Source organism: Xiphophorus couchianus, chromosome 20 (assembly GCF_001444195.1).
Source record: "Xiphophorus couchianus chromosome 20, X_couchianus-1.0, whole genome shotgun sequence".
Taxonomy (NCBI): domain Eukaryota; kingdom Metazoa; phylum Chordata; class Actinopteri; order Cyprinodontiformes; family Poeciliidae; genus Xiphophorus; species Xiphophorus couchianus.
In genome coordinates, this window is record NC_040247.1 from 5,241,077 (window position 1) to 5,258,204 (window position 17,128).

The following is a 17,128-nucleotide window of genomic DNA, read 5'->3' on the forward strand; positions in this document are numbered from 1 at the left end:
GCTTTGCATGATTGCAAGCTAGTAAAAATTCAATTTAACAAATGATCATAATCGCCCGGAATTATTTGAAAAAATATATGAACGTGTTCAAGTATGTCCAAAGGGCACGCCGTTATTAACACGTCACAATCACCGGAGGGAGTGTCGACATTATTTTGTCTAAAAGAGAACAGTTTGTGAAAAAAGACTAGAGGAAAACGGGTATGTAACGATGAGGTTATTATATAAATTAAATGATGTGAAACTCTGCCCTGAAATGACTTACTTTGATTGAACATATGATTGTGCCATGGACTGTTTTCGTTTTTCTGGTGTACAATTTTCACACCGCCTCTTAAAGGGGAGTGTCAGGACTTTGCGCACGTTACACAAAATAGTAGATCTACATATATATTGCTACGAATTTTATTGTTAAAAACAAGTTTGACATCTGTTATAGCCGAAAGTAACGTCTCCTCAAAGTTAGCTTAACCCTGGTCAGCTGTTGAACTTCCTCGATCAGGGAGGGTGAGGCAGAGAGGCCTGGCGAGGACGCCGACATGTCGAAGCTCATACATTCACTGCAGTCTGGTCTGCTCTTCATTGAATTTCTGGGAAACCGATTATCCGGTAAGAGCAAAGATGAGCTTCGAAACATCTATAACAAGGAGTTTAGGTTCAGGTAAGCTTTAAACTATCTGTATTTGTCACATGTCGTTATGCAGCCGTGGGTGTTTTGACTGTTTCATGCTGCACGCACTGTTCACAGAAATGGAGTAAAACATCCAAACTTTTCCACTGTTCTCTACGCTCTACGGACTTTCAACCATGTCGACATGGTAAGAGGGAAAATCTACAGAAATGTCCATTTTGAGGTAAGTATTGATCAAAAGACACTTCACTTTCTTTAGAGACAAGTCTGGACATGTTTTTGTATTTGTTAACAGAACAAACAAAAAGAGGATGCATGGTGTTATTGTTGCAGGTTGGGGTGTCCTCTGACCAAGCGAAGATAATGGGGCCTCACCAAACACACCGACATGCAGCTCAGAAAAGTACAAGAGAATCGCCTGGTCGCTTTACAACAAAAACGGACCCTGCAGTGACCTCAAAGAAGAAGCAAGCCTCTGACCAGCAGAAAATAATCGGTCCTCACCGAACAAACGTACAAGGAACTCAGAGAAGTACAACAAAAGAGTCACCTGATGGTTCTGCCACAAAAACAGAGCCTGGAATGACCCCAAAGAAGAAGCAGGGTTCAGATATCCTTCAAAAGATGAAGACAAACAGGTATGTTTGTCACATTTGCAGGCAGATGCGCTTGTGTTCCACCTACATGTTCAACCATCCTATGAAAACGACTTGACTTGTTTCAATTAGTTTACACCTAAAACTGGGGGTGAATAACTTAACTAGATATACCAAAGAAAAATTATGTAGATTTCCCAAATTTTGTAAATCCCAAATTAAATTTAATGAATGGATTCACACTTTTAAGATGTAAAGAACAGTCTTATTGATGTTTTAAATTAACTTGAAAAAAATATTTTAATTTAAAAGAAAACCCAAATGCTGTCCTGTCACGCAGTAAAGCAACAATTATCCTACCCATTGGCAGTGTTATATCATTAATGTCTATTCATTTTTACAGATGGTATGAAATAAAAATGTAAAATCAGCATTCGTTGAGGTTAGTTTACAAGTACATATTCTTTTCGTGCAGAATATCCTCTTGTTCTGATTTTTAAGCTGACACTATTGTCAACTGGTTAACCAACAGTTTGCTTTTTGCAGGACTACATATTTCCAAACAGCTAAGTTCATTATTCTGATGGAAAGGTGTGTTAAAGCAACATCAATCTAGGAGGCAGATATCAGAGCAAAAGTACAAGTTTATTACAGCAATTGCAATCGGGGAAAATCATTTGAACACACAGTGATCATCAAGATTGAACACACATGAGTGTCAAAGGAGTCTCTGAGTTGTCTGTCGCTCAGGGGCCTCCTCTTATACAGATTCGAACACGCAGCCCATGGCTGAGTTCCTTAACCACACAAGAAAAGAAAAAAAACAGGAAGTACAGGCAGTTTCTGACAAACAGGGCACAGTTGGAACACCTGCAGCCTTGAAACGTCGAAACCTTAACCACAAACACCTCTGCATTAAAGAACTCCACTGACCTCCATGTACGTACGTATGTACATACGTACGTACATCCGCTGATGTACGTACGTATGTACATCCGCTGATGTACATCCGCTACTGCAAAATCATCAGTTTAATCTCTAAGACAGTTAGATGGAAAAACCCATCTATTGTAGTTTGGTTCAACTTACAAGTTTGCACTGGTGCAGGTCAGGAGCCTCAAGTAACTGTCGGCTCTCTAAGTGAGCTCAATTGTGGTCAGGCATTTCTTGTTGAAGCAACCTTCAAAAGGCAGACAGTTTGTCACACAGAAACTGCAGTTAGTGTCACAGCAAGCTGTGACCTTTAATGCGTTGGATATATAGTATACATGAGTAAAGTAATCAAAGCAATCAATAATAAAAGTATTCAAAACCCTTTATGAACTAATAGTCATTAATAATTCATTTTGACAGGTGTTATAGCTTTTTTTTATAGCCAGCGAACCAGTAATAAGACAGTTGCGTAAATATGATTAACATATAAGAGGGAGTTACAGAAAAATATAAGAACAGGAGGACAGAGAGCAGTTGATGCCCCGATTCACTGTATGCCTTATCCAGAGTTCCTTTCTACTTCTCTCCTGGCTTTATTCTGCTTCCTCCCAACTCCTCGGATACTTCTTGTGGGAAGCTTCTCTGTCCACGGCTCCCCCGCTTGCTTGACCTCGACCAGTGCCAGGCGAGTCCCTCTTAGCGGCCTCTGTTTGCTAAGAACTAGCCAGCTGTATCTCTTTCTGAAGGACACCTCCAGTCTCCAGAAAGTCGATAAGCCCTAATCTAAGCAATTTTGTCTCTCGAAATTAATCCTTCCCTTCCAGCCAATGTCAGAATTCTGCACCTGAAACGTCCTTATTGCGACGACAGACACTTAAAATTCAAACGCTCTTATTTGATCATCCACTACAAGCTCCAACAAGTCTTGGCTTGAAAAGAGGGCATTCAATAGTTGGCCAACACCCATTATCTTCATGATAACGTTTATAATGCTGCCTACACACTGTGTTAAGTTGGTAGCTTAGCTCTAAAAAAAAAGTTGTTAAATTTCTTGATCATTCGAGTTGAATATCACTAGTAAATACACACAAAGTATATTTCAAAAGTAATTCATAACTGGTCCAGAAAAGTTTAAGCCCTCTTACCTTCAGCTGCAGTAGACATGAACACATTATAAAATTGCTATGCAAGTAATTGTTTGCATGTTCTGTTTTAAAGCTTCCTGTTTAAATCATACCCTTCTTAAAGTAAAGTTATTCAATATGGCCAGTGCAGTATCAAGTCATAAACGAGGTGGAGCAATGAGGAGTTGCAGTAGAAAGTGGTTCCATTTCATACTTTGTCCACCAGAGAGCGCTAGCATGATACAGTAAAAGCGACTGATTTGTGAGTGTCTTGGTCTTAAAAACTTGGTTGTAAAGTCACTACATGGCGATTTAAAAAAAAAAAAAAAAAAAAAAAAAACACGAGAGATGCTAAAATTAGATTTTGTCTTTGCATACCTTCTGAAGATACACTTCTATTATCTACACAGCTCATTTATGTTTTTTTTTTTTTTTGCATTTGTCTCAAGATGAGATTCATCCTTATTAGTGGGGGAAATTTTCACATCTGATTTATCAGCATTCCTGTTCTCTTCTTGTAACCAGCTTTTAGTGAAATGTATCGAGGTAAAACGATAAATAAATGGCGCCTTTGGAAAAAGTCACCAGAGTTGTAAAAATTGATTTTGATCAGTGCAATCTTTATTCACATACCAAGCACTTTGCAGACATGCTCATTATCAATTAAATGACAAACAGTAGTGTGCTATATCAAAAAACAATTTTTATGGCTGTAGATATTATGTGTTTGTCAGCCTCCGTAGGTATTCTTGACACCCTTATAATTGCATGTTTAATAGAATTGTACTTATTAAAGTGCAAATTTTCCCAGTAGCACATGGTAAATTGTTGCAATCATGTTTTGTGCAGTAAAGGTGGATGTTGCCTGGATTATTTGTCCCTTATTAGAATTAATCAGTTATTACTGGTTCTTCCTGTTTTGCTGCCATTCTCTAAATGCAGTTTGTGTCATATTTATATTGTTGAATTTATATTCAGTCTGGTAAAGCTGAAAGTCCTTTTTAAGTAGGTTTAGCTTGAATATGAGATCTCAATATATAAAGAGAATTATAAATAAAATGCATTAGCGTTGTTTCTGGCACAGCACACTGCAGGAGAAGGCCTAAGAACAGAACATTTTGTTCTTTTAAAGGACTTTATTATATTAGCATCTCTAATGAAGATCTTCTTTCAGCATGGACCATGGAATGACCTCTCACCTTCCGATAGGCAGTGAATTGTAAAACTCCCAAACAGGCTCTCTTGTCATTAAGCCACATACCTGGAATGAAACCTCTTTTTATCTCTGATTTGAAACTACAGTATGCAGATCTAGAATACCATCTAAGGGCTACTCTCTTGCGGTCATAATTCATGATAAAGTCCAGATGAAACAAAGATAAAAACCCTAGATGCACGAACTGTTGATGAACTCTAGTTGAGCCTCGGTGTAATGGAATCATAGCGCCATCTGAAGGATGGCGGTTAGTATTGTAATGGACTCAATAACTTCTTTCAGTAATCAATAAGATTTAATGTTGAACTGTAGTACATCCTTATAGTCTTCATGTAGTTTGGTAAACAAAAAAAGTGTCCTAAACTTCCTTTCAGCTAATTTAATCATTTGAATATAGAGTGTGGTTTATGTTAAGAGTCTCTTTGCCTTTCAGAAATGCAGGAGGCAAAATCTGTGTCTCGGTAACCTCTAAAATAAATGATTTGTTTGCTTGTCGCTTGACAAAACTAACAAGCTGTCCTGAAGAAACGAAAAATCACTGTGAAGATTGTTACATTTTTTAATTAAAAAATACAAAAGTCACTTTTAATGTGAAGGAGGGACTATAAGGAGAGATTGTAAATATCACAAGGTTTGCTTCATTGGCTCAAAATGGGGGTTAGCTCTTCACTGACTGGATAGGAAATTAGAGCTACTTCCAAAGATGGGCACTTATCCAGTTTAAAACTAAAGGTGTTCATAGTTTTTGGCTGATCCTCACTAGACAATTGCCAGATATGCATATTCTTTGTGCAGAGTTAAGAAAAAAGAAAACCAGATAATCTTAATTTTTCATACATTTCCCTAAGACTTTAAAAGGAAACTGTTGGACTTCCATAAATCTTTCAGAGTATGAGCTTGGTAGAATTTTTTTTTTATTATTCCTCTGGCATATTTGCACCGAGGTCATGTCGTCTGCGGCGGTGTGGGCCGAATGCTTCTTTACAGCAATTCCAGTGAACATCAAAATGTAAGGTTGACCTATCTTGGCTAGGTTGTGTTTGATGTCAGTAGGGTCTGAATTAAGTCTGCCTCCATATTTGAATAACATAGCCTTTAGTGTAATACTTGTTAAAAGTAATCCCTCTCTTATTTCCTCCTACTCATTAAGGACATTACCTTGTCCATATTTCTAAACTGAAGTCATTTTCAGTGTAGTTATTTTGTAAACATAAACATAAGTCTTCCTGTGGGTAATCACATGTTGGTACTTCTGTTATAACTCAAGATGTAACTCACTCCCTGAGATCTAGATGCAGAGATGACCATTGAGCCTAAAGAGTTTAACTTTGAATAAAATTAAACTAAGTAAGTTAAATTAAAGTGATTAAAGGATTCTAGTAAAGTCCTCCACTGCTACACAGAGCAGAGGGCTCCGACCAACATAAAAGGTGAAATGGTCCCTTTTGGGTAAAGGGTGAGTGTCTTGTTCATGAGTGTTAGCAGGGTGGAGCAAATAAGGGGTTCCTGGTTTTTGTCCACTATAATGGTGTTAATTTATTGCATTTTGATGAATGAGCGGAGATGAAAGGTGATTCTGTTGTTTTGGTGATCCATTTTCAGTCCAGCCCTCACCTACGGTCACAATAAAATGATGCCCAACCTGGGAGGAGGCTGTTGATGGAAGCCAGGATTATATGCTAATGAGGCTTTAAAGCAATAAAAGCCCTGCAATCACAGCAGTGTTGATCAGATGTTTATATTAAAATTGAATTTAATCGAACTGTATGCTTAATCATAATAATGCAAAGTGAGTTCACACTTTGCAACACAGCTTCTGCATCAAACATTATGTACAAAGTGGACTAAATGACTAGAAAAGCATAAGCAACAAGGTAGATTGTTTATGCTGGATTTTAGAGAGGAAATTAAGTCCCGTTTTATTGATGTTTACACAGAGCCGGTTTACTGTTCCAATGAGAGCACAAAAAAAACTTATGGACTCATGTTAGGAAGAGAATTCTGAAGGATAATGGTGAAAATGTTGCAAATGACATCTTGATAAGTTTTGAGTTTATTCTTTCATTCACGACTGCTTATATTCACACTGGAGATCTCAGTCTTTGTTACAATTAAAACAAACCAGTTACAGCTGCTACTCCATAACACATAATCTGGACTAAGTCACAGATTAAAGACAAACTGTTCATTTTGATATTTGCATTCATAAATGTGCACATGCATATCCATGAAAAACATCTTGTATAGCTAAGCTTGTTGCAATAAATCAATTAATCCCATAATAACTTAAAATGAGCTTGATAATTTTGTTTAGAGTCTTCATAATAATTTCACTTATGGTTTTGGTTGCGTATGATTTTTATTTCCATTTTGGACATTTAAAGTATTTTCAGGTCCAGCATTAACTGTTCTTTACAAAATGAAAATTTGATTTTGAGAGGTTAAATTTGCATTATTGCACCATTATTATTGCTATGCTTGGAAATGGTCTGAAAACATTATGTATTGCAATAATTTCAGAGGCAATTTATGGTCCAGCAAAACTGATCATGACAGATCTATGCATATGTATAAGTTTACACTTATTCTTAATGGAGAAGAAGCAACATTTTTTACAAGAAGTGGAGTTTTGTTCAAATCTGTGTGATTTACAGTCCAAAAATGTGGAGTAGTATTGTAATTAATGTTGTTATTGCAACTTCTTTATTTTCATGCCTTGTTTCTTAAAGTGATTTTAGTGGAAAAAATATACACGAACTTCTTGTGTGGCTCATAACAGGAAGGAGATGATGGCCGACAAGGAAGGAATACAAATCACATCAGTCCCAAAAGGAAGTGACGGAGTTGTTCATCATACCGTGGCTTTCGAAATGCAACCATTTGTTGTAAAGTTCAAAATTTTAAACAATGGTGCAAACATGGTTTACTTCACCAAGTACACAGTTCTAGATAGAGTTCGCTGTTACAACTTGAAGGATGTAAGGAAAGTGACCAAAGCCAACCTACTGCCCCTCTGCCCAGGTAGGAAAACACACACTTACCTGTCCCATTAAAGCACAAAAACCTGCAAACCAGAGGTGATAGATGCATGATTGGTTTGTTTTTCCTCTCCACAGGGGAAAGTTATGATGTCGTCCTTTCTTACTTCCTTAATGAGTGCGGATATTTCCCTGCCACGGTCTACTTTGAGTTCCAGTTTGAACTGCCAAAGCCAGTGACCTTCTGCATCGTCAGGGAGATAAAAGCGGTGGTCCAAACCTCTTTGGGTGCTGAGCTGGGACCTGTGGCTCCGTATAAACCGTACCCGAAGTTCAAACCAAAACGAGCTGTTAAAGAGGTGGTTGAGGGAATTCCACCAGCAAGGTAAGTTCTTCTGAATAATGTGCTCTTTAATTTAACTGATAAACTCAACAGTCTTTTCTTATGTCTTCAAATATTCATACTTATTTTATTTGGAAGAATAGTTTTTGGAACTGCTTTGCCTGCTTAAAAACAGAACCACAACTCTTCTTTCTCATTTGTCATTGTTGTGAATTATCTTGGTGGTTTTCTCTGTTTTAGTTCTCTCCAACCGATGATAACCACAGTGAAGTTAGGAGACTATAATTACCCTAGCTATCTGAAGGAACTGGCCTATCAAAAAATGGATGACTCCAATGACCTTTCTCCAGCTGCCAGGCAACAGCTTCCACAAGTGAAGTGAGAGTTTAGCCTAATTCATCACAATTTTTATTTATTTATTTTTGTGTCAAAGGTATTTTTATAAAATTATGCCTTTACTTGTATTTCTTTCCAGGAAGCTCCTTGAATCTGCTTTAGACATGAAGAACTACTCCCCTCGGTTTCACCTGCTGCTTCACTTGGAAGAGATACAGATGGAAAAAGACATCAAGAACTACGATCTCTCCAATCAGACCATGACCAAAGACCAAGGCAACAAAAAACTCCTCGTACTGAAAGTAAAAACATTTGAATTAAGAGCTAGTTATCACTCTTCTTTGATTTTAGAGTAAACACAGCGATTCCCGCTATTCCCTAATAATGACCCAAGACTGATTTTTGATCAGGCGTTTCTGTGATTTACTTTTTTAAATCACAGAAAACGTTTGAAGAATAGAGGAGAATTTTAGCAATGACATGATTTTCAGAATATACATGATTTCACCATCTAAAAGGGGATTTGAAGTCTTGAAAATTTAGAAAATTATGGAATTTGATTAATTTTCTAGTTTGAGACATGAAAAATGGAAAACTAATCATACAAAATGTTAAAAAATATAAAGCTTTTATACTTTGATTTATGTTTTAGATATTTTATTTTTTACATCTGAAATTTTTGACCCAGGTGCTTTAGGCCTATATCAGGGATTTAAGCTACAATGGATGATTTTAAACTTTATGACAAATGGTTAAGTTTCGAAAGCCAAGGTACCAAGCCAAGGATGAAGATTTCCATGATTCTTAACTGTTCTGAATTGTGAAATTTGTGAAATTGCCCAAAAGGCCGTGAAATGGCCCTTTACTGCTCTGGCAAATCACAAAGTAGCTTCAACGTGTTGTAATTTGTGGACCATACAGACAAAAACAATGAAGTACCGTAAATGTTCAGTGCTAAATTTTAGTCTTGAAAAATTTTGTTTTGCTGAATGGAAATTGTATCTAATGCAAAACTTTATCAAATAGGTTCCTGGGGTTGCTGAAAACCGTCCATCCGTTCTCCGAGGAGATTGTCTGAGGGTGAGAAAATCAGGGAATACAATCTCATCGATGACAGTTTACAAGGGATATGTTCACAGAGTAGAGCTGGACAGAGTGAAGCTGGGCTTTGCTAAAAGGTGAGAACTGCAGGGAAGACAGTTCACCACTTTGAAAAACTTACTAATGTCCTCCGTTCTCTTTTCTTATTTCAGATTGTTGGACATGTTTATCACCAATATGACGTTTGATGTGGAGTTTACATTCAACAGATTGACCCTGAAGCTGCAGCATCGAGCTGTGGATTTGGCAGTAAAACATAACCTTAAGGAAGTGCTGTTTCCCTCTGAAACAGCTGCGTCAAATGTTTCCGTCGCTAAGCTAAGGTCTGTATTTGGTAAAACCATAAAGTAGAAATGTGGAGAAAAAAACCTTTAACCTTGTGGCCATTATTGTTGCTGGGTGGGACATATGAGCTTTATTACAAAAGAAACTGTTATTATCCACATATTAAAATTCAAAAGGCTTCGCATATAGGATACATTTGAGTTCAGGAAGGTTGAAATAGAAACTTATGGCTTCTGATTAATTGGGATAATATTTATTTCACCACTTTGGACATTAGTGGAGAATTGAAATGTAATTCCCATCTGGTCAATTGATACTTTATTTTTGGAAGAGGAAACAACAAAGACAAAAAATCTAAATGGTTGCATTGTTGAAAAGTAACATACCCGTTCATGATTAATCAGAAAACTGTAAATTTCACCACACTTAACTCCAGTATATAAAAAAAAAAAACTCTTCACAACAGGAGCAAGTCAAAACGACACACCTGGATTTGATGTTCTGCAAATCTCCTTCATCTGTTTCCTTTGGCATAAGGCGTTGCACTGTTGTTCAGTTTTGTAGCATAAAAGAAGAAACTGAGTATCGGTTCCCAATACTCAGTCTTAAACTCTGTCTAGAACTGAGTATTTTGAACCAGTACTCTAAAGTGAACATTATGCAGATGTTTCTAAATCTTATTGTACAAAAGTTTTTGGATTTTTTTGGCTTTACTCAACCCTTTTCATGCCTTCACTCTGCAGCATGTTAAACCGTCGCATAGAAAACAACCCAGAGCAACGTAAGGCGGTCCAACATATCATCGCTGGATCTTCAAAGCCAGCTCCCTACATCGTCTTTGGGCCACCAGGAACCGGAAAGACAATCACCGTGGTTGAAGCGATAAATCAGGTATAATGTCGCCAAGGTGTCTGTCATCCTTCAGTCTGTGGCGTAAGCGGTTTAAATATTAACAAATGACCACTTTCAGAAAAATCTTCCATAAACTGTAAGTGACTGAATCCTGAATCACTCGGTCTGCTTTTACTATGAGTGATGACTCTTATGACACAATGAAGTCTAAAGCTAGAAGGATGAAAGTGTTATCAATCATACATAGCTTTGAAAAGGCTATGTGGCTTTGAAATGATTATTTTTTCTCTAGACTGTTACTAAAGAAAATTGTTTAGAAGTCACTTATGAGTGACCTAACATGATGATTTTGTGTATTTTTTTTCCTGTGTTGTGCATGAAGGATGTATTATAAAGCTGGTTTCTGCTTGGTAATCAGGTAGCAGTTACAGTATCAGACTCATAAGTTCAAAACCAGAGGAGGATTTATCAATTGGGTTTTTTGAGATGTATGATAAAGCAATTTCTAAATTTTCTTTATTTTTATGCTTCTTTTTAGTAATTGGGGGCCCTAGGGGTCACTTTGTTTAATTTTTCTGACATGTTTCCAGACTGTTATCTTTGTTTTCTGAAGTCCATGAGCTTAGGAAAATAATGAATGGTATTTTAGGATCGAGTAAAGTGTTTTGTTTTTTAGGTCACCAAGGCAGACCCATCAGCACACATCCTTGCTTGTGCACCTTCAAATAGCGCATGTGACCTGCTTTGTCAGAGACTGAAACCACACATGTCCACCTTTGAGCTGTACCGCATGTACGCCAGTAGCCGAGACCAAAACAGCGTCCCCAAAGACCTGATGGTGAGTATCAGGTGCTAACCTCCCATGTTAGTTTGAGCCAGCTGAATAAAAGTGTGGCCTTACAGAAATGGTCAGATGTTTGCTATGTTTTCTTTAATGAAAATGTCTGGTCAGAATTCTTCCAATTTTAAATTAAAAATGTTCTCCTTCAATTTCATTTTTTTTTTCTTTTAGAAATACTGCAACTGGGATGAGAAACAAGATTGCTTTGTGTTTCCAGAGAAGAAAATCCTGATGAAATACAAAGTTATAGTGACAACTCTGTTCACCGCAGGCAGGTAGGTGTTATTTTAATACTGCCACACCTGGCAATGTATGATGCAGTAATGTCTGTACATCTGTAAATACCTGCATCATCAAATTTCCTGTCAGTCACAACAACAATATAAGTTGTAAAACAGTACTTCCAATATTTACTTAGATTAATTACGCAGCACTTTGTGTGCAACAAAGAGGTGTGGAGCTGCTGCCAGCGTCACATTAGTCGATTGCACCAGACCTTTAGCTCTAAAGCACTTTTGTGACTGTGTGTTGACTTTGTGAAGTCAAACAAATAAATTTTTATTTGCTTTGCATCTCTCATATCACATTTGCTAAGCCCAAAGTTTTGTCACAATTTTTTTTTTTTTGTGGCTTTTACTGCTGTGTGTGTAGTTGCATACTAACTAAGATCTGATTTCCCAGGATGGATTTTAATATTGGATGTGAATATTTGGGCTTTATTTTTTCTATTTTAAGCAAAGCAAGCCTGGCTGCATTAATGCCTGATCTGAACAGTTTATATCAGTGTTAGGCTATATTTTACACGTGAGACAATGTTCGTATAAAATAATGTTTTGATAATTTTTAGGTTTGTTACTGGAGGAGTTCCTGTTGGCCATTTTTCTTATGTGTTTGTGGATGAAGCTGGTCAAGCAGAGGAGACACAGTGCATTATTGCAGTTGCAGGTAATTACTGTAAAATAATTAAATTAAGCCTTATTGGCCCTATTGCCACTGTTTAAATGCTTCTGCCAAAAGTTAAAAGAAAATAGTTTGCATATTTTTCAGAAATCCAATGGAATGTCTTTTTCTCTTTTTTCTTTTTTCTTTTTGCTATTATGGCATATGCAGAACATTTCTAAATGGCATGTAATTGTATAAGAACAATACAGTGCTACACCTGTGTTGAAATAAATGCATTTTGTTCCTGATTGGCTGGTTTGTTTTGTAGGTTTGCTCTGTTCAGAGAAGGGCCAGCTGGTGCTTGCAGGAGATCCCAAACAGCTGGGACCAATCATTCGATCCCCATACACAATACAGCATGGGCTTGGTAAGTTGAGTGTAAACTCTTCCTCTCCTCTTTGCACACTGGTCTTTTGTTTGAAGGGTGTTAGAAAATGTAATGTTACATAAATTACTCCAGATCATTTTTCTACACATTTAACTCTGTAACATGCACAATTTGATCACCATATAAGCCAGACCGTCATGGATTTTCTTTAGCATGTAAAATAGAAAAGCCATCAAATGAGTATTGCATCTTTAATTTAATTCAGTTTATTTGTATTACAGGCAATTCAAAATGAATATCGTCTCAAACTGCATTACAGGAAACACAAAACAAAAACAATTTATATGCAAAATTAGTCCATTTATGTCCAATTCAATCCTATACAGTATATGTCAATGTTGTAATGCAGCAGAACACTATTAATTTCACCCCACTGTTTTAATGGTTTTATTAGTTTCATAGTATCAAGACGATGTTGCTGCCATAAGTTAATCAGATATTGTGTTTTTAAAAATGTGTGACCTCTCTCCAGGGCTTTCTCTGTTGGAGAGGCTGATGAATCGTAAACCTTACCAAGATCTTGACTCTCATTTCGTCACGAAACTGCTGCAGAACTACAGGTACATGACTCAATGCAAACTTGGATAACTGTATAATCCCATTTGTAGCTCTCCAATCCATACAATCACCTCACATATGATTTCTATTTTTCTTTTTGTACTACCAAAAAGACAAAGAAACATGTCATGTTTTTGTATCTACTATTCTTTAATTTATATTTCATACGGGCTTGTTTTTCTTTCTACTTTCAGCAACAGTGAGTAATGTAAAATTATGTGTGCCCAAAAAGCAACAAAGAAAATGTAAATAGAAAAATGCATGTTTCTAAAAAGTGTATATTTGGGATTTGGAGTTGCCTTTCTTCCTGTTTTGTTCACTTAAAGCTCTTTGTTCCTCTCTTTAGATCTCACGCTGCCATCCTGAAGATTCCCAACGAGGAATTCTACAACAATGAACTGCAGGTTTTTGCATCACAAGAGGAGCGTGAAACCTACTGCAACTGGGAAGCCCTTCCCCAAAAGGTGTGGACTTGTTTGTGTGTCTTGTATTTCTCGTGCTTGTCATTCTCTACAGAAATAGACAGTTTTCATTCAAAATACTGGTTGAATGACAACTGTTAATATGACAATATAATGAAATTTAAAAAAATTTTATTAACATACTGTGGGTAAATCTTTGGGATGTTTAATTCTGCTGAATTAAACTAGATATGTAACTATCTTAGACACATTAAACTATGTGTGTAACTATCTTACACATGCCACAAAGGCATAATCACTAATAACTTTAAAAAAAAAATCAAGATGAGAAACCTTCCTCAGACTCTTAGACGAATATATCAGTTAGCTAGACCTAAAATTAAAGAGTAAAAATGAGGAAGACCACAATGAAATAAAAAGTTCTATTTTTCTTCTTTTTTAAAAAAAAAAAAAAAGCAGCTGATTCATAAACTGCAATTCTTTAGTAGTACTTTTTTATAACTTAGCTTTTAAAGTATTTCCCTTGTAGGTGTGATATTTAATAATTTTGTAGTAAACAAAAAATGCTTAAATCTCACAGATAGAACTCAGTATTATAAGATTTACTAAAATAAAGTAGAGCAAGTTTTCAACCACTTTTTATACAAATGACTGACGATGCTTGCCGTGTACTGTAAAAAAAAAAAAGTCTGGCCTTATTGGCCTTGTTGCCACTGTTTAAATGCTTCTGCCTAAAGTAAAAAAAAAAAAGAAGAAAGTTTTTCCATATTTTTTTCAAGTTTGCATAAGTTTTTGCATATTTTCCAGAAGTCCATCTGAATTCTTCTTTTTTCTTTTTCCCATTATGGCAGTACAGTGGATGAATTGTTTTTGGTTGCATTTTTTAAAACTTTGAATTGGCATTGGTTTTATTCTGAACAAAGTCTGATATATTTTAAAGTTTCCCAAACACTTGTTGCTCATAGTTGATGTTGAAACTATTGAAACACAAAGATCAAGTGTGTGCAAGAGTTTCAGGTACATTTGGTTTTGCTAATTTATTTTGCCATTACTCTTCATAACAGGGTTTTCCGGTGATCTTCCACGGAGTGCTGGGGAAAGACGAGCGAGAGGCCAACAGTCCATCTTTCTTCAATGTGTCCGAGATTGAGACGCTGGTCACGTATCTCAACAGGCTGGAACAAACACAAGGAAAGAAGGGTCTTCCCAAGCTGTTTGCCAAAGACATCGGCATCATCACCCCCTACAGGAAACAAGTGATGCTGCGCAGTGGTAACTTTAACTGTGAGATGAGAGAACGTTTGAGCTAACGTCAGCAACATCCTCCACTAACAGGTTGAGAAAATCCAAAAGGCGCTGAGGTCCCTCAAAACACTCAGTCACTGGACTGATCCCAAAGAACTCAAGGTTAGGAATTCATTGCTCTGACTTCTTCTTCTGAAAAAAATATTGAGGGCAAGTTTTGAGTTAGTTTTCCGAAGATGATTCTGTCATATTGGTTTCTACTGTCTAGTACTTATAATGAGATACCAAATAAACTGTAGGAGTGACTGGAGTTTCCTTCAGCTCTATAGAGAACCATACTGTTGTCCCTCCCTCACCTTTTGCTGCACACTGCTGATCAGATGACCAGAAACAATGGAAAAAAATCCAACTACTGTTAGCAAAAAAAAAAAAGAGCAGAAGGTCTGACTCGGCTTGTTTCATTAACTACTAAATCTGACGTTTATCTCTGTTCTATTTGGGTTCAGGTGGGATCTGTGGAGGAGTTTCAGGGACAAGAGAGGAACATCATCATCATCTCCACGGTGCGTAGCAGCCTGAGCTATGTCAAAATGGACACCGACTTCAACATTGGATTCCTTTCAAATGAGAAGGTTTGTCTCATTCTTTCTTTATTATATTATTTAAAATACAGCCGTGTGCATCTTTTTACGCAAAACAATCAAAATCTCAACTCTGTTTTGTATTTTTTTAGAGGTTTAACGTGGCGCTGACGAGAGCCAAGTCTCTACTCATAGTCATAGGGAATCCAGTGATCCTTAGGAAGGATCCTCTATGGAAGAAGTAAGTCACAGAGGTTTTTCAGGTACAAAAACCTTTAGGGTTCAGTGTTAATGTCAATTTAGTGAGACTGGTCCGCCTTCATTCTCTCTCACAAAGAGCCCAGTGGACATTGTGAACACAGCATTTGTATTGAAGTGTTGATAAACAACTTTTCAACCTTAAGTAGTTTTATTTTGGTTTTATATATGTATATATTGAAAGTGGAAAGGATACAGAAAAAGCCCTAAGTAGGTGTAAATTATCTTCAATAACTCATTTTGGCTTCAGTTCAATTATTAGGACTGTGTGAATTTCATTGAAAACTGCATGTTTCAATGAGAAACGTTAGATTATATTTAGTCATCTCTGATGGCTAATATTGCAACTGTGTGTTGCTACTAGTTTATTTAATCTCAAACTATGAACCTTCTCTTTGACCATCTGGGAAATTTTAATGATTTTATTACTAGAGTTTCAGGCTGGATCAAGAGATGCAAAAATATGTAATTTCAGAGGAAATGGATGTGTGTATTTAACATTTTCTATAAACCCTGTGACTTAAATATGAACATAGCTAATCACAGATCAGGTTTCAGATGAGATTATGGCTTTACGTTTTTCTCATAGGTTCATAAATTACTGTGTGGAGATGAATGGCTACGTAGGGATTGACTTCAAGAACGTTGAAGAGGAAGATCTCTTTGAGGCAAAAATGAAAGCCCTGAAAATCACCGACTCTGAAGGTGTGTACAGTTTTTTTTTGTTTGTTTACTTTGAGAGTAGTCTTTAAGTATTTCATCCTGAATCTAGTCTTCAGAAATTCTTTATTACTGAAGTATTTTTTTATTTTGTTCTTTCTTTAGTATTTTGCATCTTGCCAGAGCCATTGTTGCTGATGACACAAGTTTTAACCACGAATACAATTTTTTTAGTTTTTAGTTCAAATTAAATAAGAAAATTTAGAAAATGCACAATTTATGTGGATGTATTTTCAGATGTTGTGATTGATGTATAACTGTTTGTTCCACATGTTGATCAGTTAATGTAAATAATCTATTTCCTGTTAGAAAGCTAAATTAGTTCTGTTGCGTTTGTAGATCCTGTTGGAGACATGAGTGCCCTCCAGCTGCATGTGGATCCTGGATGGAAGAGTGAAATTTAGAGTTTTGATTATGCACAAACATCTTAAAAGATGTCACACAGAGATGCACAAGTATTCTTTTTCTCTTTCCTCCTCTCTTTCTACATTTAGTGCATAAATGTTTTTAAGTGTAAATCTTAAGAAATTCTTATGAAAATTTGCAAAAAAGAGTTTTTACACCTCCGACTCTTCATTTTTTGAAAGTGCTCCTTAAAAAAATAAATGGAAAAAATAAATAAATAATATGCGGCTACACTGAAGATGGAAATCTTGATTCACTGGAATGTATTAACTTTTTCTTACCAATGTTCAATTGCTGAGTATTACTCTTACACTTTGTATTTTCTGATATAAGGGCTAACCTAATAAAGTTTACATTTTTCAAATGCTGTGAC

The 17,128-nt window shown here is 36.4% G+C and overlaps 1 protein-coding gene across 3 annotated transcripts; it reads left to right on the top strand.

Annotated features, from left to right (window-relative positions):
• Window positions 1-349: 349 nt before the first annotated feature.
• Window positions 350-17,119, top strand: mov10a (Mov10 RNA helicase a). Of its 3 annotated transcripts, none has more exons than XM_028002912.1 (22): window positions 358-661; window positions 749-854; window positions 965-1,269; window positions 7,280-7,521; window positions 7,617-7,863; window positions 8,062-8,199; window positions 8,297-8,459; window positions 9,184-9,335; window positions 9,411-9,581; window positions 10,287-10,434; window positions 11,072-11,233; window positions 11,408-11,511; window positions 12,084-12,181; window positions 12,447-12,545; window positions 13,039-13,126; window positions 13,471-13,588; window positions 14,611-14,802; window positions 14,882-14,953; window positions 15,298-15,423; window positions 15,525-15,613; window positions 16,220-16,335; window positions 16,690-17,119. In XM_028002912.1, exons 1-22 carry the CDS (start codon window positions 540-542, stop codon window positions 16,752-16,754), a joined length of 3,123 nt encoding a protein of 1,040 aa, XP_027858713.1. In that variant the 5' UTR covers window positions 358-539; the 3' UTR covers window positions 16,755-17,119. The 3 variants fall into 3 exon arrangements, 2 of the variants coding, with proteins under 2 accessions (XP_027858713.1, XP_027858715.1); XM_028002914.1 differs by having other exon boundaries at window positions 361-609; XR_003593610.1 differs by lacking the exons at window positions 14,882-14,953; window positions 16,220-16,335; window positions 16,690-17,119 and having other exon boundaries at window positions 350-661; window positions 14,611-14,818; window positions 15,525-15,619.
• The last annotated feature ends 9 nt before the right edge of the window (window positions 17,120-17,128 follow it).

What these genes read in the sequence shown, in the direction of transcription:
- mov10a (XM_028002912.1), top strand. Translation starts at nt 540, where the DNA reads ATGTCGAAGCTCATACATTCACTGCAGTCTGGTCTGCTCTTCATTGAA. An exon ending in CAACAGCTTCCACAAGTGAA is followed by an intron (nt 8,200 to 8,296) that starts GTGAGAGTTTAG and finishes ATTTCTTTCCAG; the next exon opens with GAAGCTCCTTGAATCTGCTT. An exon ending in GATTCCTTTCAAATGAGAAG is followed by an intron (nt 15,424 to 15,524) that starts GTTTGTCTCATT and finishes GTATTTTTTTAG; the next exon opens with AGGTTTAACGTGGCGCTGAC.